The sequence below is a fragment of the Oryctolagus cuniculus genome, chromosome X (assembly GCF_964237555.1).
Source record: "Oryctolagus cuniculus chromosome X, mOryCun1.1, whole genome shotgun sequence".
Taxonomy (NCBI): domain Eukaryota; kingdom Metazoa; phylum Chordata; class Mammalia; order Lagomorpha; family Leporidae; genus Oryctolagus; species Oryctolagus cuniculus.
In genome coordinates, this window is record NC_091453.1 from 17,175,285 (window position 1) to 17,200,167 (window position 24,883).

At 43.2% G+C, this 24,883-nt stretch overlaps 1 protein-coding gene across 14 annotated transcripts in view; it reads left to right on the forward strand.

Moving 5' to 3' along the window:
* Window positions 1-2,389: 2,389 nt before the first annotated feature.
* GK (glycerol kinase) overlaps window positions 2,390-24,883 on the forward strand; it is a 79,057-nt gene continuing 56,563 nt past the window's right edge. For 9 of the 14 annotated variants that reach the window (XR_011385689.1, XR_011385690.1, XR_011385691.1 and 6 more), the window contains exons 1-3: window positions 2,390-2,678; window positions 12,687-12,760; window positions 16,220-16,326. Coding sequence is in view for 11 of the 14 variants with exons in the window: in XM_008272486.4 (XP_008270708.1) it covers window positions 2,601-2,678; window positions 12,687-12,760; window positions 16,220-16,326 (259 nt within the window). In the remaining 3 variants the exon portion in view is untranslated. The remainder of the gene's footprint in view (window positions 2,679-12,686; window positions 12,761-16,219; window positions 16,327-24,883) is intronic. The other 5 variants (XM_008272484.4, XM_008272485.4, XM_070067419.1 and 2 more) reach the window with 2 other exon arrangements.

The window sequence follows — 24,883 nt, forward strand, 5'->3', positions numbered from 1 at the left end:
GGGGGCACTAGTCCCGTATGTCACTTAGTCTCTCCAGACTGTGGATGCCCCCATTGTTACTTCCAACTCTTTCTCAATGATAGGAAGAAAAATGGAATCTAAATATTGAATGGGTTGATTTCTATATTCATACAGAGTTTTCACAATGTGGCTAGGACTTGAAGGGGTGAGGAAGGGCAAGGAACAGGGAGTAAATCTACAAGGGTAAGAGAAAATAGACCTGTGAGAGTTCAGAGTAAATATTTAGGGTATGGATTTGAGGTAGACTGAGCTGGACTCTCCCATGTGGGACCCTTCCTCTGTCCTTCCCTAGTCTCTAAGAAGGCGCTTAGAGGTGTGTGACTCCTGAAAGCTCAAGCAGTTTTTTTGCGTTTTCAGTTTTGTTTGGTGAAAGGAATGAGGATGTGAAATACAAACTGTTGTAGGAACCACTGGATCAATAGATTTAAGACTCTCATGTACATCTAGCCCTACTTTTTCTGAAATGCCTGAATTCTGATCCCACTGTGCTGCTAAAAAAAGTAATTTGGTGTAGTTAGAATCTGACAGTCAAAGGTGTGTGAAAGTTCAAACATGGTTAGCATTTTTTTAATGGATCTACATGGTAGATTTTTTTGGCTTTGTTTTTACTGCCTTCCAGAACCAAGGAAATTCTTATCTCAATTAATGCCTTTCACAGATGTTAAGAGATAAGTTGGCCTAGATCCTTAACATTTGCCTATATGCCTGTTTCTTTCCCTCTTCCAGGAAATACAGAAGTACTGACTCAACTGCACTCCTATATTAGAGCAAGTCAGTTTATCAATAATTATAAAGGTCAGCCTCTCCATAAACCAGCCTTATCTGGGATACCAGAATCTAATCTCCAAACAGTATAGGAAAATTTGTTTCCAGGGGAAGTGTGGTAAAACTATATACAGAGATGGACAAGTGAAATAGTGGAGAATAAGGCAAGATCAAGACACACACAGAAATGATGTTCCAACCAATGAGAGATTTGAGAAAGGGAGTAATTAAAGAGTGGGGAATAGTAGAGTGCTTTTGAAATTGATAGCATGGTTATTTACAAAGTAAACTTAGTGATTTTTAAAAAAGATTATTTCTTTGAAAGGCAGAGTTGGGGGTGGCACACAGAGAGAAATCTTGGATCTGCTGGTTCACTCCCCAAATGGCCACAAAGGCTGGAGCTGGGCCCATCCGACCAAGGAGCCAGGAGCATCTTCCCGGTCTCCCACGTGGGTGCAGGGACCGAAGGACTTGGACCATCTTCTACTGCTTTCCCAGGTGCATTATCAGGGAGCTGGATTGGAATCCGAAGTGGAGCAGCTGGGAATCGAACCTGCACCCCACATTAGATGCCAGCACCACAGGCGGCTACCCGCTATGCCACATAGCTGACCCCAGTTTAGTGATTTTCAACCAGAATTTTAAAAATCGACATGCCTTAGAATACAGACAGCTTAGAAAAAATAGATAAGCACTGTTTTGGAAACGTTTAAATATATGTTTAGATATAAATATTTTATGTGTTCATATATAAAAACTGTGCATCATGTCCCATAAGTTGTTTTGTAAACTGTTTCACAATGTGGGTCTTCTCCAAAATTTGAAAGCCCCTATAACACAGGAAGTTCAAGGTCAGGGAAGAGTTCCCGTTTCTTTATCTCTGCGCCCGGAGCTTTTAATGGAGGGAGGAAATGGCGTGTGGGGGAGGGGACACCAGCGTGAGGGCAAAGAGGAGCAAGGGCGCGTCAGGACGAGTAGGTGCTGAGTGCCTTCTGCCTGGATGGTCAATTGAGCGATTTGAGGTTCATTGAGTGCTTTCCTTCAATCCTAAACCGAAAGAACTTCCGCTTCCTTCTCCCTGAAAAGCCTATAAAAGAAAGGGATTCGCGCTGCTCCCTGAGGTGACCCCATGTGGGTCAATCCTTACAGACCAGATTATTATTAGCATTATTAGGAGCCAAGTGCGGAAGAGGTGGGAGGAGCGTGGGAAGCGCGGGAAGGCCAGGACGAGTGGGTCCGCACAGCGACCCACGAGGTGCTCTGCTCAGCCCACCACAGGGAATAAGCAGTTCTGCACTTTGGGAGGAATCCGCGGGCGCGAGCCCAGGGCGCGGATGGAGGTGTACTCTTCCCGCGGGCCAGTGGCGCTCCCTTGCCAGTGGGCAGCACCCGCCTCCGCCCCCGACGTTGCAGCAGGCTGGCTCCGCCTGAGGCCCGTCGGCTCCGCCCACGTGACCTGCAGCGCGGGCCAACGCCTCCGCCGCGCCCAGGCCCCGCCCCCGTGACGTCTCACTGCCTTCTGATTGTCCGAACCTGCAACCCCTTTCCGCCTTCGCTAATTGGCTGACCCGGCAGACAGCGCCCCCCCTCGCCACGCCCCCGAAGTCGTGGGGAACGCAACGGGGGGAGGGACTTAGTCCGGAGGGGCGGGGTGAGAAGGTTCCGCGCGGGTAAAGGGGCCGCCTTAAGCGCGGTCTGAGCTTTCAGCGGACTCGCGCTGTCTGGCCCGCCGGACTCACCGCCAGCTCCTCCCCCGTCCGCCGCCGTCACCCGGGAAACCGGCCGTGCTCGCCCGCCGACCTGAAGCTGGTTTCATGGCAGCCACGAAGAAAGCAATTTTGGGGCCGTTGGTGGGGGCAGTGGACCAGGGCACCAGCTCGACGCGCTTTTTGGTGAGCCTGGGGTGACGTTTAAGGAGGCGCAGAGCTGGGGCGGGAATCCAGGGCTGGGGGTACTTCGTGTCGCGTGCCCATCTCTCGCCTCTTGCGGCCCTGGGCCCCGGGCTCTGGGCACCGGAGGGAGGCCAGAGCGCGACCTGCCACGCTGGGGCTGCCCCTCCCAGGCCTCAGGAACCTCGGCCTCACGCGACCCCCGCGGCCGAGTTTAGCTATCTCAGTGCTGGTGGTGGAGCTGGGTCACGTACTAATGGGGGACTCTTCCCAAAAAGGGACCTAGAACTCTGGAGCATCCGTGCAGAGCCACCCGCCTGCAGAGGGGGACAGGTGGCCACATTGACCGCCGCAGCGGTCTTCCCCAGGAGCATTTGGCCTGCCAGGCACAGGACGTCCTTGGATGGGGGAAAGCTGTGTCACGGCTGTGGTAGCCTAACCGCGTTCTTTGGAGCAGTAGAACGAAGAAAGTATTAGCGTGATGATGCGTTGTCATCCTCTCCCACAGGAATTGCGGAGAGTAGAATTACTTGGGGAGGGGGGAGCGCAGAATACATTAGGAAACAGTCGCACTACATTGCTTTCATCAGAATCTTCGTTTAATTTTGAAGACTTGGCAAATTTCAGTTGTGATACTTTGCTCATTACGAAAAAATGATTGTCTTCTGTGCTTCCCAGCATAATGTGACAGAAATTCTGTTTCCCTTTTTGTTCACCATATTTGATAAAGTTTTGCCATTACAAAGTGATATTTAAGTGACCCTCTGATGATATGTTTTCTGTAACTAGGAGACTTATAAAGTGATCTAGCACTGAGTTCAGTAAGATAATTTAAAGCTAAGTTAGATGAATTTGGGTTGATAAAAAGACCATGCTTTCAATGGACATTTGATTAACTTGGCAAGTTGATGTAAATACATAGTGATTCTTTAGCTCCCTCATTCCTTCCTTACTTAAAATTCCTTTTTTCCTACATTCTTTTGTGCATATGATAGACATATACATATGCTTATTTGTATATATACATATACATATGTGTATATTTTTAAGTTTTGTTTAGCCAACACCTGACTAAAAATTGAATTTGAGCTTTAACCTTGACATTTTTGTCGTCTAAAGTGAGATACTTTCAGTCCAGTTTTAGTTCGAATCTTATTTAATGACTTACCTTGATTTGAGCTGCCATGATATATTCCACTGTCTCTTGCATTATCTTGTGCTCACTCAGGGTAGATTTCACTTTGTCTTATCCATATAAACGTTTATAAAGTAACCCTGAATCAAAAGTTAAAAAGTCTGCTTAACTGGATTTTATTACTATATGAAATACTTAATCATCATTATCATCTTCCCACCATTTTTAGAGGATTTATTTATTTATTTATTTAGTCAGAGCTACAGAGAGAGGGAGAGACAGAGTGATCTTCTGGTTCACTCCCTAGATGGCCACAATGATGAGGGCTGAGCCAGGCGGAAGCCAGGAGCTTCATCTGGGTCTCCCACAGGGCCCCAAACACTTAGGCCATCTTCTGCTGCTTTTCCAGACCATTGCAGAGAGCTGGATCAGAAGTGTAGCAGCCAGGATACAAACCAGCGCCCATATCGCGGCTTTACATATGCCACAATGTTCGCCCTCATCTTCCCACCTTAAGAACATGAAGACAGTTGTACCAGTTAACTGAGTTGATTTTTAAAACTGTGCTCAAGAATTGCCCACACATATGTCTACAGGGCTCAAGCACATAGAAGAGGGACAAGCAGTCTGGAGAGCATACTCAAGCCAAGGGAGCAGCCAGTAGCTGCCACACAGGAACACAAGTCCAGTGCTACCTGACCTTCAGATTCTTTAAGAAAAACTGTAGTCTAGAGTTTTCAGTGAAATCTCTCAATTCTTACATGTTGACAGTCAGTTCATAAAAACACTGAGGGCCAAACCAAGCACACTGATTCTTTTTGTATGTTGGTTTTGTTTTTTAAGATTTATTTTATTTTATTTGAAAGAGTTACAGAGAGAGGTAGAGACAGAGAGAGGTCTTCCATCTGCTGGTTCACTCCCCAGATGGTCACAATGTCCGGAGCTGCACCGATCTGAAGCCAGGAGCCAGGAGCTTCTTCCCGGTTTCCCATATGGGAAAGGACTTGGGCCATCTTCTACTTCTGTCCCAAGCCATAGCAGAGAGCTGGATCAGAAAAGGAGCAGCCAGACTAGAACTCAGCGCCCATATGGGATGCCGGCGCCACAGGCGGAGGATTAGCCAAGTGAGCCACGGTGCCGGCCCCAACAAATGCCTTTATTTTATTGAGTAGACTTTTATTTCTCTTTAATAGATAAACTGAATTTGAATCTTTATTTTCTTTCTTTTTTTAAAAAAGATTTATTTATTTATTTTAAAGGCAAGGTTAGAGAGAGAGGGGAAGAGACATACAGAGAGAGGGAGAGAGAGAGAGAGAGGCAGAGAGAGGCAGAGATACTTCATCCCTTGATTCACTCTCTAAGTGACCCCAATGGCCGGGGCCAGGCCAGCCAGGAGCCAGGAGTCCAGAACTCCATCCAGGTCCCCCACATGGGTGGCAAGGCCCCAAGCAGTTGGGCCATCTTCTGATGCTTTCCTAGGTGCATTAGCAGGGCACTGGATCTGAAGTGGAGCAGCCAGGACTCTTAACTGCTGCCCATATGGGATGCCTGTGTCTCATCCTGCTGTGCCACAATACCAACTCTAGGTTTTCCTTCTTAACTTGCCAAAAAAAAAAGTTTAAAAACTTTTTGACTTGAGTATGTGTGATTATTTTATTTCTATTTTATTAGTAGACCTGCAGTTTTAGAACACATTTATTTTTCTGTCAAGTTGTCAAAGATTTCATCTTGGGGACCCTCTGCAAATACTTTATACTAAAGGAAAATTTCCAGTTTGTCTGAAAGGAAAGTGTCTGGGGGTTGGCACATGGTTTTTCTGATTGCAGAATAGGAACTTCTTGGAAAGAGTGTTAGTATAACAGGTTTTAAGGAGGGGCCATTTCTTTATGACACAAAAGTTTCAGCTTAAACAGTCAACTTCCTTCTTTGATTTGGTAACTTAATTTTTTTTCTCATTAAGTTGAATGTTTTTTTTTTAAAGGTTTGGAATGTGTTGTGACTTGAAGTATGCCAGATACTGTATTGAAGACTTTTCCAGCATTTTCTTATTTAATTGTCATAATAACTCTGTACTATAGGAAGTATGAGAAAACTCCTTTACAAAGATGATTAGCTTGTGGCTGAACGTTGCCTCCAAAGTTACTACTGAGTTAACCTTCAGCGTCCCTGGCTGCCTTGAAGACTGTGAAGGCAAGATGGGAGAATGGGAAAGGCCACCTTACTATCAATCAGATGTCACTTCTGATTATGGTCACAAATAAATAAATCTTCACCAAGAAAAACATACATAGAAATTGGTTCCACAATGTATACAAAATGTTGCCTTTGAATAAATGTTGCAGATTATAATCATTTTGTGACTTTCAGCAGGTTCTGGGCAGGGCTCAGATGTGTCACCTTGCATAATGATTGCATAATCGTTTTATTTCAACAGCCAGTGTATATGAAGAATGACTAGAATTGTATTTCCATGTTTGTTTTGGCAAGAAATGTTGCCTTGGATGCAGTTGGCTCATCATACTTAGAGATCTCATAAGGCTTATGGATGAAGTTCCGCTTTCTTTCATTTATTTATTCAACACTTATTTATTAAACCCCATTATGGGCCAGAGACTAAGGAACAATAAGTTTGGTGAAAATTAATTTGGCTCATAGCTAGAATGAGACCACTCTTTTTTTTTTTTTTTTTTAAGGAGATCTATTTATTTGAAAGGCAGAGTTACAGAGAGAAAGGAAGAAACAGATTTTCCATCAACTGGTTCACTCCCCAAATAGCTGCAATGGCTGGGCTGGGCCAGGCTTAAGCCAGGAGCCTGAACCTCCATCCAGGTCTCCCATGTGGGTAGCGGGGTCCTGAGCACTTGGGCCATCATTCACTGCGTTCTCAGGAGATTTGCAGGGAGCTCATTTGGAAGTAGAGCATCTGGAATTTGAACCAGTGCTTGTATTGGATGGTGGCATTGCATTGCAGGGGAATGATAACCTTCTGCCACAATGCTAGCTCTTGTTTCTTTTGTTATATATTTCGTCCCACTGCATTGGCTGTTTTCTTTCCCATCATATAATGCAAGTAGCATGAATGCATTCTCATCAGAGATCTGCCATTTGCTTCTGTCTTGTCTCTCTCAAGCCTTAGTTATGAGCTTTCAATTTTGAGCTCTTTGAGAGGCAGAGCCGTGTCCCTTTTTTCTGCCAAAGCATGTGGCAGGTTCTCATTGTGTGAATCAACTTCAGCAGCAAGGAACTTACAAGGTTCAGATGTGTTAACCAGGACTCTTGGATTATAAGAGTAGGAAGGCAAAACTTAGAGAATCTTGGCAACTATAGCTGTGTTAGATGTATGCAGATGCTGTTTAATACAATTTCATTTAAAGAAGAATATGACATTTGCTATGTTTTTACTTCAATGTCTTGTTGGAAGATGCCCCATCAGCCCTTTTCTGGTCAAATTAGCAATACAATATACGTATTTGTAGGTAGTATTTTTTTAGTTTCAGTCTTTCAAATATATGAACTGTCATGGTATTTTCAAGAGGGAGTTTACCTTCCTGAATAAAGTCTTATCACATAGCAAAGTTTAGTGTGCCATAAAAGAGTAGGCTTGTGGGGAAGTCATGTGGGGAGGGAAATGAATGTGCATGTTTATGATGGGACAGCTGAATTAGCCATAGGATGAGTGAGGGAAGCCTCAGGACAGTTACTTAGTAAGGGAGGGCATTTCATGTCTCTGTGTTGCTCCTTGTTATAAGACGGATAATGCATATGTTGTTTCAGAAGGCTGCTTTTCAACATTGTTAGAACATTTTTCCTTGTTTCTTCAGTTTTACTCTCTTCCTCCCAATCTAGAAGTAAGTCATCATTTAAGCATTGAGGTGATCCTAGAACTGTTGATTTCTAATTCTAATTCTACCACTTATAAATAATAGTAATAATAATAATGTAGTAGTAATAATAAGTACAGTAGTGGTTAACATTGGGTGTATACTGTGTGTCTGCACTGTGTTAAATTCTTTCCCAATGTTAATTTTCCTTATTGCTTCCATTTTAAATTGCCCTCTCCCCAAAGCAAAATCTGGAATTGAGACATGGTTTGGGCTTAGAGATGAATACTGAACTGGCGATCTGTAATCATAATTCTATCACCTATGGGTGATAGTGATGATAGCAGTAATAGTAGTACTAATATTGATAAAATTAGTAGCAGCAGCCATAGTGGTCACAGCTTGTGGATTCATATTATGCCTACCCTGTGCTCAATACTTTTCCTAAGTTACTTTATTTAGTCCTTTTGTAGATGGAAAAGTCAAGGCTCAGGAAAGTTAAAAGACAGCTGATGTGGGCAGGACTGGGGCTTGACCTTCTGGGGTCTTCTGGGGTCTGTGCTCTTTGCCTCTGCATTATACCAAACATGAATTTCTCATCTACCTTTCTGGCCCACAAAAAATTCTGAAAACAGATCTCTCTAACTGTTTGCCATCTCCTCTAAATTTCTCTCCATACTTCACTTTATTTTTCTTAACTCATGCTGCTTCTGCCCTTCTAGTGGAGCCCTCCACTGGTCTCACCTGGCCCACAACAGGTAGCTGTCAGCCACTCTCCCGGCCCCTGTCTCACTTACCTTTGATGTTTTCTCAGCAGTACTAGCACCATGCACCTTCGCCCACCTGAACGCCTATACTCCCTGTCCAACCTGAAGTTTTAGTTCAGAAATTGCCTCTTCTGAGGGCCCTTCTATGACTCCCACAAGTCTGGGTTAGGTTAGCCTTTGTCCTCTTTATAGCCCTGGCCCTGTAATGGATGATTCACTGCCACTTAATGGATGATTAAGAAATCATGTTGGTATCAGTATGATTTCAAATTGGAAAAGCACTGAATTGGTGTTCACCAAACTTGAGAGTTTAGTCTTGTTTGTCAGTATTGTCTAGTCCCTGGGCTCTCCCCTTTGTAAATATGAGAGCATTACATTAGGGCCTTGGGGTTCAGTTGGTGGTGTTTACTTTTCATCTTGGAACTCATTGTTAGCCTCATTTCTGGAAGAGTTTAAATGTGGAAGCTGAAGTCAAAATGTGAACTGTAAGCTGGGGCATGCTCCTGGGACTTGGCAGCGGTTCCTTGTCCCTCTTGCAGCTTCTGAAGGGTCCTAGAGAGGAGGGGAACACATTTGGCAAATGCTAGGCCAGAGGATCTCTAGCACAGTTTCCAGTGCCCATACACTCAGTGTGTCTTAAATATTCCTTTCAGCTTCTTAAAAGTAGTTTTCTATACTGTGCAGTTGTGCATCAGAAGTTTAGCAGGCCTTCAAGTTAGGTGAATTTCAAACTTGAAAGCGAGAAAAAGATGAGGGAGTATCTATAATTTGCCGCTGTTTGCCCCGTGCCCTTCAAATAATTATTGAACAAATGACCACATTAGTTTATAAAAGCAAGCTATACAGCCCCTGCCATCATTAATTGGCAATAGTTTTTTTTGAGATGTACTTGAAAATAACCTACTAGTGGCTGGCGCTGTGGCACACTAGGCTAATCCTCCGCCTGCGGCGCCGGCACACTGTGTTCTAGTCCCAGTCGGGGCACCGGATTCTGTCCCGGTTGCTCCTCTTCCAGTCCAGCTCTCTGCTGTGGCCCGGGAAGGCAGTGGAGGATGGCCCAGGTCCTTGGGCCCTGCACCCACATGGGAGACCAGGAGGAAGCACCTGGCTCCTGGCTTCAGATCAGCGCAGCACGCCGGCCACAACATGCTGACAGTAGTAGCCATTTGGGGGGTAAACCAATGGAAAAAGGAAGACCTTTCTCTGTCTCTCTCTCTCTAACTCTGCCTGTCAAAAAAGAAAAGAAAAAGAAAATAACCTACTAGTGTTCTTGTAATTGGGCAGTATGTTCTCATGGGGAATTAGTTACTCTCCACCATAGACTATTGCCTTCTTTGTACCTTTCTCCATCCACAAATGGACAGCCAAGAGGCTTCATTATGATTCTTGACATGAACCCAGAGGGAAAAAGTATTCTAAAATTCTGCTGTCCAAGATGATAGACACTAGTGATGTGTAACTGCTGATCAGTTTAAATGTGGCTAGTCTGGATTGAAATAGATGTAAGTATAGATATGTACCAGATTTAAAAGACTTAGTATTTAAAAATAAAAGATCTAATTAATAATTTTTATATTTATCACATGTCAAAATGATAATCTATAGGTATAGGCTTAAATAAATAAAGTGATATTAAGCTTATTTCATAGAAAATTTAAACAACATGGTTTGCTTTATATTTCTGTTGGACAATACTGTACTAGGAAAGTTGCAGATTCCAAAAATATTAAATCTGGAAAGTATCCCCAAAATTTGAGGGTGATGCTAAGGATCAGAGCCTAAATACCTACAGGCAGTAGCAATCTTCTCAGGTTCAGGGCTCTAATGAATTAGGAGGTTCCGAACTCCATCCTGGTAGGTCCAAATACTGTGTAATGGGATGGCTTCACTCTGTATTACATTCAATAGAATTTACCAATATCCTTCCCTTTGCATAATCCAAGATCTATGAATCCATTTTTAGAATGAGGGCTCAGAAGTTAGCATAGTTAAAACTTGGAAGTGATCGAAGAAGAATCCCACTCCATTCGTAGCCCCAAAGATCTATTGTTGAAGTCTTTATCAATCCAGCCAGCAAAAAGGGACACCTTGTTTTTTTTTTTTTTGTTTTTTTTTTTTTTGATGGGCAGAGTTAGACAGTGAGAGAGAGAGACAGAAAGGTCTTCCTTTTGCGTTGGTTCAACCCCCTAAATGGCCGCTACAGCCAGTGTACTGTGGCCGGTGCGCCGCGCCGATCTGAAGCCAGGAGCCAGGTGCTTCCTTCTCGTCTCCCATGTGGGTGCTGCAGGGCCCAAGCACTTGGGCCATTCTCCACTGCCTTCCCAGGACACAGCAGAGAGCTGGACTGGAAGAGGAGCAACGGGGACAGAATCCAGCACCCCAACCGGGACTAGAACCCGGTGTGCCGGCGCCGCAGGCGGAGGATTAGCCTAGTGAGCCATGGCACCGCCCGGACACCTTGTTTTTTAACCCAGATTCCTTTGGAATCTGTGAGTGGCAGGAGATTGGCAATAATATGAATAATAATATTATAGCTTTACTTTCTTATTGAAGTTTTTGTCACATAATTGTTTCTCATTTGATAATTTTTCTCCATTAAGTACCTATAATAGGCCATACATTTTAAGACATTCAAATATTTACTGAGTCACTCTGTGCCAGGCATTAGGGATACTTTAGAGGAAATGGTATAAATGGAGCTGACATCCTAGACATATATTGTAATGCTGATGTAGCTCACATCCTGGAGATATACCCTAATGCTAAGTTATAAATCACAGGATATTGCAAGGATTCTGTCAAGTGTCTTCTCCTCTTTATGATGTATCAAGTTAATCTTTGACTTGTTATATATTTTATCTCCCTAAAGAACTTCAGAATTTGCCCTCTTCTATTATGGTTACTGTTTTCTCTAGAAAAGAAGGTACATGTGATATGGAGAGAAGAAAGGAACAAGTCATAATGTTTCCTCTCTAGTTGCTGTCTCTTGTTTTATATATATTTTTTCCTTTCTCTTTTTTAGTCTGCATCAAACCAGGTACTTTTCTCTGACAAGAAACCTAGTCATGGAAATGCTTTTTAACTAATTGGAAATGACTTTATTGCTGCAATCATAGTGACATTGGAAGTAAACTTTAATTAAATATTCTTACTCTGAATAAGTTCTTTGGTAATCAAGTATAGATATTACCAGATGGAAAACAATATATATGAAAAAATGTTGCAAAGTTTTAAAAAGTGTTATTTAGTAGAATTAAAATTATGCAGGATTATACGGCACTTTTTTTGTTAGTTTTCATCCCTTGATTTCAATGTTTTATATCAAATATCAGCAATTTACAGTGTCAAAGAGAGTATTCAAATGAATGTGGCCAAGATACACTTTTGCTATGGACAGGGCTCTGGTTTGCTTCTTATGAGAGATAGATTCATTCCTGTAATTACCTTCAAAGGAATTCACACAGTACTATCCCTGTCTGGGCATCTATTTTGTGTCTCCATATTCAAGATGAATGGGGAGTAGAACCTTATGCCCTTGCTCTTATCCCTATGTCAGGTCTCATTTTTTTTTTCCTTTTTTTTTTTAACTTTTATTTAGTACAGGTCTCATTTTTTTCTTGATTTTTCCGTTCTCTAAAAAAGAATCTGTACTATTGAATGTGTTAACTTGAATACAAACAAAGAAGCATTTTGGGTTTTTAAAGAGTAAGTGATTGTTGGGGCAGGCTCTGTGGCGCAGTGGGTTAAAGCCCTAGCCTGAAGCGCCAGCATCCCATATGGGCGCTGGTTCTAGCCCCGGCTACTCTTCTGATTCAGCTCTCTGCTGTGGCCTGGGAAAGCAGTAGAAGATGGCCCAAGTCCTTGGGCCCCTGCACCCGTGTGGGAGACCTGGAGGAGGCTCCTGGCTCCTGGCTCCTGGCTTCGGATCGGCACAGCTCCGGCTGTTGCGGCCGTCTGGGCAGTGAACCAGCAGATCGAAGACCTCTCTTTGTCTCTACCTCTCTCTGTAACTCTGTTTCAAATAAATAAAACAAATCTTTAAAAAAAAGAGTAAGCGATTGTCCCTTCCTTTATTTTTGTCTTCAGTAGATTTCTGTTTACTTGAAAAGGCGTTATTTCTGATGCTGTCATAATTTTTATGATTCCACATGAAGAGAATACCTTGAATGGCATTTTATCTGACTGTACTTGTTAAATTTATGAATGAGAACTTCAGTTGCTAAATAATTTTAAATATCTTTGATATCTGCATATATTTTATACAATAATATTGCAATATGTTTTCCAGGTTTTCAATTCAAAAACAGCGGAACTACTTAGTCATCATCAGGTGGAAATAAAACAAGAGTTTCCAAAAGAAGGGTATGTTTCCTAATTTAATACATAAAGACACATCAGGTTTATTATTTCGTCTCACCCCACCTGCACTGTGGATTTGTAAAGTAAACATGACCAGACACACCCTCCTGAGAAGACTTGAGGGACTGGTATTAGTCAAGAAAAGAAGCAATAACTTGGTAGCTCAGCAAAAACATGTGAGTATTGATGGCTTAGGAATTCAGTGACAGAAAAAGAAGGAATAAAGTAATTTTAAAAGTATTAAATTTCAGAACTTCTGCATTGATTTTGAGGTCATTTAGCTGTATTTTCATCACTGCCAAAGTGCTGTTTTGCTGATATGAGAGCAAGTTTTTTAAAAATAAAAATGTTTACTAAAAAAAACCACACTCATATCTAATGCTAAATTCATCCTTTTTGGGAATAGCTCTCATGTAGTAATTGTGACTAAATATAATCTGAAGTATATTTAAAATTTAGTGATTTTTATGAAAAACTTTTTTTTTGACAGGCAGAGTGGACAGTGAGAGAGACAGAGAGAGACAGAGAGAAAGGTCTTCCTTTACCATTGGTTCACCCTCCAATGACCACTGCGGCCGACGCACCACGCTGATCCAAATCCGGGAGCCAAGTGCTTCTCCTGGTCTCCCATGAGGGTGCAGTGCCCAAGCACTTGGCCCATCCTCCACTGCACTCCCGGGCCATAGCAGAGAGCTGGACTGGAAGAGGGCAACAGGGACAGAATCCGATGCCCCAACTGGGACTAGAACCTAGTGTGCCGGCGCCGCAAGGTGGAAGATTAGCCTATTGAGCCGCGGCACTGGCCTATGAAAAACTTTTGAAAAACTAAGTTTCTTGTATAGTTAACTATACACCTGCTGTGTTCCACTCTTAGGAATTTGTCTAAAAGAAATGAAAGCAGATATCCAGAGAAGGACCTATATTGAATGTTTTTTAAAGATTTATTTATTTATTTGAAAGAGTTACACAGAAAAGGAGAGGCAGAGAGAGAGAGAGAGTGCGCGCGAGTGAGCTTCCATCTGTTGGTGCACTCCCCAATTGGCTGCAATGGCCAGAGCAGTGCTGATCCAAAGCCAGGAGCCAGGAGTTTCTTCTGGGTCTCACGCGGGTACAGGGACCCAAGGACTTGGGGCCATCTTCTACTGCTTTCCCAGGCCCTAGCAGAGAGCTGGATCGGAAGTAGAGCAGCTGAGTTTTGAACCGGCGCCCGTATGGGATGCTGGTACTGCAGGCGGCGGCTTTACCTGCTAGCCACAGCGCCAGACTCATATATTCAGTGTTTATAGCCACTTTATTCACAATAGCCCCAAACTGGGAACAACACAGATGTCTGTTACCAGTAGAATGGATAACAATGGAATATATTCAGCGTTTTTTAAAAAAGTTAAGTGATATATAAAACAGCATGGATAATATCATTGATATTATGGATGGTAAAAAGAAAGATTCTTTATCTGAGAATCAAAAATAGGTGAAATTAGCTTAGGGTGATAGAAATCAGAAAAATGACTTCATATGTGTATGACTGACTTGAAAAGGGGCCCTAAAGAACTTTCTGGGTGATGGAAGTATTCTGTACCTTGGCTGGGGTATTGGTTAGATAGGTATGTAATTTGTCAAAACTCAGCAAATTATACCCTTTAGATCAGTTCATTTCACTTTAAGGGTAATCTCAGTTTGAGAAAAGAGAAATTAATATGTTTCCAAATTGGTATTGTTTTCTTCACATGAAAAATCCTTTTTTTTAGGAATTCTTTTGTTTAATAATAAATCATTGATATGTTAGAAACATTAGAATGACTGTCCCACAGGCCTGAGTCCCATGCAGTTGGGAAAGAGGATACCTGGTCATGGAAGGATGAAAATTAGAAGTACATGGAAGGAGGTCTGAATTTTGAAAAGAAAGAACACAGAAAGCTCAGAGCTCAGGAAAGGGAAGCATTAAGCTAGGCGTGATGAAAGCGGAGAATGAAAACATTTTGAATTCTCTTGCTACTTGCAGATCGGGCTAGGATTCCATTAGTTTGTGTCATTTCTACTTTTGGGCTTCTGCATAGTGCCATTTGTTTCTCCCAGGCTTCATTTCTTTCTCATGTATTACCATTATTATTATTATTCTTTATAATTATATTTTGATTTTTAAAAATTATTTTATTTTATTTATTTGAAAGACAGAGTTACAGAGAGAGGTAGAGCCAGAGAGAGAGAGAGTGAGGTCTGCTATCCTCTGGTTCACTCCCCAAATGGTTGCAATGGCCAGAGTTGAGCTGATCTGAAGCCAGGAGCCAGGAGTTTCTTCCGGGTCTCCCACCCGGATGCAGGGACCCAAGGACTTGGGCCATCTTCTACTGCTTTCCCAGGCCACAGCTGAGAGCGGAATCAGAAGTAGAGCAGCTGGAACTTGAACTGGCGCCCATATGGGATGCTGGCACTGCAGGCCAGGGCATTAACCCGCTGCGCCACAGCACCAGCCCCACATTTTGCAGTTTTAAAGATTTATTTGAAAGGCAGAGTTACAGAGAAACAGGGAGAGACAGAAAGAGAAAAAGAAGAGAGAGATCTTCCATATACTGGTTCATCCTTCAAATGACCACAACGGTCAGGGCGGGGTAAAGCCAAAGCCAGGGGCCAGGAATTCCATCTGGATCTCCTACGTGGGTGCAAGGGCCCAAATACTGTGGTTCTCTTCTGCTTTTGCCAAATACATTATTAGAGAGCTGGATCAGAAGTGGAGCAGCCGGGTATTGAACTGGCATCCAAATTAGATGCTGGTGTCACAGGCCATGGCTTAACCCACTGCGCCACAATGTTGACCCCCTTCTCATTTATTATTAGCCTTTCATTCTTTTGAGGCCATGGGACCTTACCAGAATTATACTGTGATTGGCTCTGAACTTTGACTAATCACTTGTCAACATGAAATAATTATTAGAAGAAGTTTAATTTTTCCCTTCAATTTTCACAAAACATTTTTTGGGGAAAAGTGGCAAAAGAGATTAGTATACTTAATTGACTTTTCAGAATTTCTCTTGCTTCCCCAATATCTAATTCCTAAGAGTAATAAACATATTTCAGTCTACTCAAAAATAGCTAGTACATGTTGAAACCTGCAAATATTTTATCAAAATGTATCAAATGCTCCAGATATAAAGAATTGGAGAACTCATTTCTTTCTTACTGGACCTGAAAAATAATTTAAAAATAGGCAGAATATTTGTTGTCTATAGCCTTCTATTAGTGACCCTCTTTAAAATGATTAATTACTCTATGAAGAATAATAAAAATGTAAGGGAAATCGACTTTTCTTTAAATCATTTTTTTATAATGTGGGATATCCTTTGCTTGCCTGATTTCCTTTAATTTAAGAATCAATCACCCTTACAAGTTAATATTTCTATATAGATAGGTTATATTTGGATTGATTTCTTGTAGACTAACCAAATAATATTCTTTTGTTCAAAGATGGGTAGAACAAGACCCTAAGGAAATTCTGCAGTCTGTCTATGAGTGTATAGAGAAAACGTGTGAGAAACTTGGACAGCTCAACATTGATATTTCCAACATAAAAGGTATTTTTAATAGAATATTTTATTCACTTGGTATGACTCTGAATCAAATTTGTTCATCCATTCTTTCAGTTCACAATTGAGTGCCTGTTGGACTATTGATCCTATGAAGGATCATAAAATGAACATGGAGCCTTTATTTTGGTGAAGGTGAGAAAAACAATAAGGGAAGAAAAATACAAGCTAATTTCTTGTTAAAATATTAATTTATTTTCATTTTTATTTGAAAGGCAGAGAGAGTGAGAGAGAAACAGAGAGAGATCTTCCATTTGTTGGTTCACTCCCCAAATGCCCTTAATAGCCAGGGCTGGGCTAGGCTGAAGCTAGGAGTCAGAAAATCCATCCAGGTCTCCCACATGGGTGGCAGGAGCCCAAATACTTGAGGCATCACCTGCTGCCTCTCAGGATATGTGTGAGCAGGAAGCTAGATTGGAAGCAGATTGGGACTTGAACAAGGTACTTTGATATGGGATATGGCCAAACAGCAACATAACTGCTGTGTGAAATGCCTACCCACAAGTTTAACTTCAAATACAAATAAGGCCCATGCAGAATATAAAAACCAAGTGATATGGTGGGTTTGCCTAGAGGGGTTTACTTTAGATTGGGTAGCCAGGGAAAGCCTATCTGAAGAGGTGCCACTTTGGCTGAGATCTCATAGGCCAAAAGGAACAAATCATGCAACTATCTAGGGGAAGAATATTTGAGGAAAAGGAAGTAGCATATGCAAATGCTCTTAGATGCGAAGAAGTATGGCACATTATTGAGTCAGAAAGAAGTCCTGCATGTTGAAAGCAGAGTGAAAGAAGGTTGAAGGGGAAGAGTGGGTGGGCAGAGGGTTTCAGTAGGAGCTGAGATCAGGCAAATGGGTAGGGCTTGTCAGCCATAGTTTGGACGTTATTCTTTTTTTTTTTTTTTTTAAGATTTATTTATTTTGAAAGAGTTAAACAGACAGAGAAGGAGAGGCAGAGAGAGAGATGTCTTCCATCCACTTGGTCACTCTCCAGATGACCACAATGGCCGAAGCTGCGTCGATCCAAAGCCAGGAACCAGGAACTTCTTCTGGGTCTCCTGTGCAGGTGCAGGGGCCCAAGCATTTGGGCCATCTTGTACTGCTTTCCCAGGCCATAGCAGAGAGCTGGATTGGAAGTGGAGCAGCCGGGACCCAAACTGGTGCCCATATGGGATGCCGGCATTGTAGTCAGTGGCTTTACCTGCTACGTCATGGCACCGGTCCCTGGACATTATTATTATTTTTTTAATTTATTTGACAGGTAGAGTTATAGACAGTGAGAGAGACAGAGAGAAAGGTCTTCCTTCCGTTGGTTCACTCCGCCAGCTATGGCTGGCGCTGCGACGATCCGAAGCCAGGAGCCAGGTGCTTCTTCCTGGTCTCCCATGCAGGTGCAGGAGCCCAAGCACTTGGGCCGTCCTCCACTGCCCTCCTGGGCCATAGCAGAGAGCTGGACTGGAAGAGGAGCAACCGGGACTAGAACCCGGCACCAATATGGGTTGCCGGCGCCGCAGGTGGAGGATTAACCTAGTGAGCCACGGCACTGGCTCCCCTGGACATTATTCTTAAGATTCACAGGGAGCCTTGAGAAGATCTTAAGGTGAGAGAGAATGGCTTTCTGTTTGAAGACAACTTTCTGGCTGCTGTGTGGAGAGTGGGCCATAAAAGGCCTAAGTTTGGACAGGGAGACCAGTGTGGGGCTGCTGTGGAAGTCCTGAGAGGTTGGTGGTTTGAACGATGGTGGTGGCAGTGAAGGTGGAGAGAAAGAGTCAGTATCTGCTGATGGATTGGATGTCAAGTACTAAAGAGTAGTAAGGTGAGGGGAAGAGATATGTCCAAGGTGATTGTTGGCCTTTTGCTGAAGCTCCTAGATGGATAAGGATGCCTTTTATTGAGGTGAGAAAGACTGTAGAGGAAGTAAGGATTGGGGAGGAGTGTTTGGAATCCAGACACTTCATTTGTAAAATTTCCCTGGAATAATTGCCTGAGATGTTAGATAATGAAAGATCTCTCTGTGAATTCCTAGTAGTTTTTTTGAAGAGCTTGATATTCTTTTAAATATTTATTTTTTTGAAAGAGTTAGAGAGAGAGAGAGAGAGAGAGAGAGAGAATCTTCTATCTGCTGATTTACTTCCCAATTGGCTGCAATGGCTAGGGCTGGGCTAGGCTGAATCCAGGAGCCAGAAACTCCATCTAGGTCTCCTTGTGGGAGGCAAGGGTCCAAGTACTTGGACCATCATCTGCTGCCTTTCCAAGCACATTAACAGGGAGTTGGATGAGAAGCAGAGCAGCCAGGACTCTAACTGGTGCTCCAATATGGGCTGCTGGTATCATAGGCAGTGTCTTAACCTGCTGTGTCACAACACCAGCCCCTTCCTAGTAGTTTCTTTTAAAGAATGATTTATTTATTTGAAAGGCAGAGTTAGAGAGACAGAGATCTTCCATCTATTGTTTCACTCCCCAAATGGCTGCAGAGCTGAGCTGATCTGAAACCAGGAGCCAGGAGTTTCTTCCAGGTCTCCCACGTGGGTGGCAGGGGCCCAAGCATTTGGGCCATCTTCTATTGCTTTCCCAGGTGCATTAGCAGGAAGCTGGATGGGAAGTAGGACAGCCAGGACTCAAACATGTGCTATGACATGGGATACCTGCATCATGGGCTGCAACTTAATGCACTGTGACACAACACTGGCCTTGACATTTTCTTATTGACAATTTTTATATCCTGTACATATTAATCCTACCTTCCTTTTACTCCAGCATTGTAATGGAAATGCTTCAAACTTGTTTTAGAACTGCGATCACAAAATTTTAGATTACTTGTACATCAAAGTGATTGTTTTTGGTCATTTCTTTGAGATTATCTCACAGCTTCCAGTCTAAACAGTGTAAACAAATAATAGACATTCAGTAGCACCCTCTGTTATCAAAATATTCATTACCAACAATATAGGTATTTCAAGAAGCATAAAGCCATGTTCAGAATGTAGAATCCAGGTAGTTGTGTTATTGTTCTATCTCCCACACAGGTAAGGTAAATTGTGACATATTGCAGGGGGATAGGGTGAGAGAAAGAAAGAGCAAGTGATATCTTCTGTCCACGGTTGATTCCCCAGTTAGACACAACAGCCAGGAATGGGCTAGACCAAAGCTAGGAGCCAGGAACTCCATCCTGGTCTCCCACATGGGTGACAGGGGCCAGAGTACTTGGGTCATCTTTTGCTGCCTTCCCAGGTGCATTAACAGGAAGCTGAATGGGAAGCAGTGTAGCTGTGATTCAAACAACACTGTATGAGATGCTGTTGTCACAAGTGGCTTAACCCACTGTACCACACCAGCCCTGTGATTTGCCTTCAACTTGTACTAGCTAGTTTGCAAGAACTGAACATGCTGTTCTCTCTACTTCTTTGTGTCTTGCCATTGTGAAACCCATACATGAGCTAAAGTGACCTAGCACGTCCTTCTCTACAACCTCTAGTTTATGGCCAAGGAAGAGGATGTTCCACAAGCCCAATGCTAATTGTTTTTCCCAGATAATTTGTTGAATTGGCATCACCAAAGGCCAAGCTTTTGCTTGCTTATAAGAACTCTTTAGATCACATACTTCAAGCTGTAAAGAATCTGTAGTCTGGGGCCAGCATTGTGGCACAACAAGTTAAATTACCATCTGCGATGGTGGCATACCTTCTGAGCACTGGTTCAAATCCTGGCTGCTCCCCTTCCAATCCAGCTCCTTGTTGATGTGCCTGAAAAAGCACTGGAAGATGGCCCACGTTCTTGGGCTCCTGCTACCTAAGTGGGAAACCCTGATGGAGAGTTTCAGGCTCCTGGCTTTGCCTCTGGCCCAGCCCTGCCCATTGCAGCATTTGGGGAGTAAACCATTGGATAGAAGATCTTTCTCTTTCTGTCTCTCCCTCTTTCTCTGTAACTCTTCCTTTCAAATAAATAAGTAAATATTAAAAAAAATATGTCTGGAGTCACATAGACCAGCTCCCTCTTGCTGTGTATGAGAGAAGGGATTTATTGCAGGTCATGTAGCTATGTAGTGGTAGATAACATTAAATTACAGCTCCCTTGTTTTCTAAGCCAATGCTTTTTTTTTTTCCTGAGATACACTGATGATAATCTCACAAATCACTTCAGGCTTTATTTCTTGTATGGCAAGTAAATTAACCTTGGCATCTAAAGAGTGATATCATTTATAGTCCTATCTGATAATCATTTACAGACTTAATCATATTTAGTTTTATTTTTTGACAAATTCCTGTTTTATTGGTTTTAGTTGTCCTCATCTATCAGAAACTTTGTTGATTGCAAGTCACTATAAAACATGCTTCATCCTGATCTCCCAACCCTGCTTGGGTGCAGGGGCCCAAGCACTTGGGCCATCCTCTGCTGCTTTCCCAGGCACATTAGCAGGGAGCTGGATCAGAAGTGGGGCACCCAGGACTTGAACCAGTGCCCTTATGGGATGCCAGCATCGTAGGTGACAGCTTAATCTGTACTGCCACAACACCGGCCCCTTAAATATTTTTGAAAGATTTATTTTGAAAGAGTTACAGCAAGAAAGGGAAAGACAGAGAGATCTTCCACCTGGTTCACTCTCCAGATGCCTTCAATGGCTGGTGCTTGGCCAGGCTGAAGCCAGGAGCCAGGAGCTTCATCTGGGTCTGTCATGTTGGTTCAGGGTCCCAAAAACCCAGGCCATCCTCTTATGCTTTTCCCAGGCCATTATCAGGGAGCTGTATTGGAAGTAGAGCAACCAAGACACGAACCAGCACCCATATGGTATGCTGGCATTGCACATAGCAGCTTTACGTACTATGCCACAATACTCACCCCTTATTTTTAAATTTTACTATCGATATTCAGTGTAGAGAAAAACATTTCCTAAGAAAGAATGTATCAGTAAAGTATGAGCTTGCTAGATACAAGAGCAATACATGGGGTTTTGTATGTGCTAATGGTTATATTTGTAACTAAAAGACTTCAAGGCTAGGAGATGTGTGTTTTATGTCTGTACCTTTGATGTGCTCCTAAATGGTGCAGTTGAACTAAGATGAAGAATTCCGGAATCTGAATGTGCTGTTTGGGGAAAGAGGGAATTAGAATTTGGAACTATTAACAATGACACATGTGTTGGGATTAGCAGTCAGGAAAGTTTGCTTTAAAAAACATACTGGATTGTAGGGTAAAAATGACAAGAAGTTATAACATTGAAAATTCTCAGAGACATTGCCTAAATGACCTACAAGCCCTGAGGAAGACTGGTGATTTCGTGGCTGGGACAAAATCCTGAGAAGCTGTTTACTGGACTTTGTCTACAAGAAAAGCAATTTTACTTGGCATGAAGCAATGGACTTAAGATGGAGGAGGGGCTGGCGCTGTGGCACAGCGAGTTAAAGCCATGGCCTGAAGCGCTGGCTTCCCAAACAGGTGCTGGTTCAAGTCCTGGCTGCTCCACTTCCAATATAGGTCTCTGTTATAACCTGGGAAAGCAGTAGAAGATAGCTCAAGTCCTTGGGCCCCTGCATCAAGGTGGGAGACCCAGAAAGAGCTCCTGACACCTGATCTTGAATTGGTGCAACTCCGGCCCTTGTGGCCATCTGGGGAGTGAACCAGCAGATGGAAGACCTCTCTCTGTCTCTACCTCTCTCTGTAACTCTATCTTTCAAATAAATAAACTAAATCTTAAAAAAAGGAGGAGAAAGAAGGAGTGGTCAGGGACCAAAGAATCAGATTGAAATAGCTCTAGATTCCATTCTGATTACAAGTTAGAATGAGCCACTAATGAGAGGTAGCATGATTAGTGTAGAATAGTAGCTTAAGGACTGTTGCTAAGGGAGCAGCTGGTTTGTTTATAGGAAAATTAATGCATTGAGCAATAGGAGATTTCAGTGCACCATGAATTCATTATGATCCCACATTGCGAAGTTGTCACTAAAAAAAGTATCATGTTCAAAATATGCCACTTGAGGGGCCGGCATTGTGCCATAGCAGTTAAAGTCGCTGCCTGTGCTGCAGGCATCCCATATGGGTACTAGTTTGTATCCCAGCTGCTCCACTTCCAATCTAGCTCCCTGCTAATGGCCTGGAAAAGCAGCAGAAGATGGCCTAAGTGCTTGGGCCCCAGCATCCAAGTGGGAGACCCAGATGAAGCTCCTGGTTTCAGCTTGGCCCTGCCATGGCCATTGAGGCCCTTTGGGGAGTGAACCAGCAGGTAGAAGATCTCTCTCTCTGTCTCTCTCTCTCTGTAACTCTTTCAAATAAATAAATAAATCTTAAAAAAAAAAAAACAAAGCAATATGCTAGGGCCAGCACTGTGGTGTAGCGGGTATAGCCGCCACCTGCAGTGCTGGCATCTCCTGTGGCGCCAATTCAAGTCCTGGCTGCTCCACTTCCGATCCAGCTCTCTGATATGGCCTTGGAAAGCAGTAGAAGAAGGCTCAAGTCCTTGGGCCCCTGCACCTGCATGTGAGACCCGGAAGTTGCTGGCTCCTGGCTTCGTATCAGCTCAGCTCTGGCCATTGCCATCATTTGGGGAGTGAACCAGCAGATGGAAGCCCTCTCTCTCTCTCTCTCTCTCTCTCTCTCTCTCTGGCTCTACCTCTCTCTGTAACTCTAATAAATAAAATAGCTCTTAAAAAAACAATATTCCACTTGAGCAACCTGTTGCCATTGCTCCCCTGTTGTCCTCACAGAGCTTCTGGGAATTCTTTTGTTTGTCTTGCTTAATTTAGTCCCATTCTCTGAAACTGTTCTTTACTCTTTTTTAAAGATTTATTGTATTTATTTGAAAGGTAGAGTTAGAGAGAGACAGAGAGGGAGAAACAGAGAGAGAGATCTTCCATTCATTGGTTTACTCCCCAAATGGCCACGACGGCCAGGGCTGGGCCAGGCTGAAGCCAGGAGCCAGGAGCTTCTTCCAGGTCTCCTATATGGTTGCAGGAGCCCAAGCAGGTACTTGGCTGTTTTAGCTGCTTTCCCAGGCACATTAGCAAGGAGCTGGATCAGAAGTGGAACAGCTGGGACTTGAATCAGTGCCCATATAGGGTGTTGGTGTTGTAGGTAGTGATTTTTACCCACTACACCACAGCATCAGCCCCTGTACTTTACTTTTTAAAAAAAAAATGTTTATTTATTTATTTATTTGAGAGGTAGAGTTACAGACAATGAAGAGGTAGAGACAGAGAGAAAGGTCTTCCAACCGCTGGTTCACTCCCCAAATGGCCACAATGGCTGGAGCTGCACTGATCTGGAGCCTGGAGCCAAGAGCCAGGAGCTTCCTCTGGCCGGGTCTCCCACATAGATGAAGAGGCCCAAGTACTTGTACCATCCTCTACTGCTCTCCCAGGCCATAGCAGAGAGCTGGATCAGAAGAGGAGCAGCCAGGACTAGAACCGGCGCCCATATGGGAGACCTGCGCTGCAGGTGGAGGATTAACCCACTGCACCACAGCGCCGGCCCCTGTACTTTACTCTTTACTCAACAGTAGCGATGACATAGGAAGCATCAGGTAACATTTGTTGACAACTTACTGTGTGCCAGGCATGTGTTTTAATATATACTGAGTCTGGGATTCCTTACTGTAACCCTGTAAGTTGGGAACTTTTATTCTCCATCTTCCAGGAGACAAAACTGAGACCCAGAGTCACTGCTGGGAAGCTGAGAAACTGGAGTTTGAACCCCAGTCATCTGGCTTCAGGACCTGAACTCTACTGAATAGTTCCCCAAACTCTTGGTCTTAATTTCACACGGCCCACTTTCAGCGGATAACCTTGCCTGTTACTTCACAGAGAAAGTTGAGGCTCAGGGGCTTTACTTCCTCCATTTCCACTTCTGTGCATAATACCCGGATCTCCTGCTCCTTCTCCTTCATCACAATGGAAGTAGGAGCCTTCTGTATTTAGCTCTTCCAGTATGCTCCATATCACATTCTCCTTTCTCTATTTCTACAAACATTTTTGTATACTTCCTTAAGAAGTTTTTTTGAAGATTGATTTATTTGAAGGAGACAGAGAGAGAGAGAGAGAGAGAGAGAGAGAGAGAGAGAAAGACAGAGACAAGTCTTCCATCGGCCGGTTCGCTTCCTGAATGGCTGCAATGACTATGGTGCTGGGTCAGGCCAAACCCAGGAGCTGAGAATTCTGTCCTAGTCTCCCAGTTGGGTGGCAGGGACCCAACTACTTGGGCTGCCATCTGCTGCTTTACCAGGCACATTAGTTGGGAGCCAGATCAGAAGCACAGTTAATGGAACTCAAATTGGCATTTCAGTATAAGATACTGGCATCGCAGGTGGTACCTTAACCTGCTGTACCACAATGCCAGCCTCTGGGTATTCATGCTTGCCCACATCCATATAGGAAAGGGAATTTCTTGTAACAGTTGGCAAATAAATGAATGAGGTGATTGTTGGTCTGTTCAGAATCATAAATCGAGTATTATAAATTTGGGAAGTAATTGCATTCCTTAAGGCCACCTAGGAGATTTCATTTGGGTATTGATCTGGGTCCATGCCATTGTGTGCTAGCAGTGAAGCAGGAAGGAGTG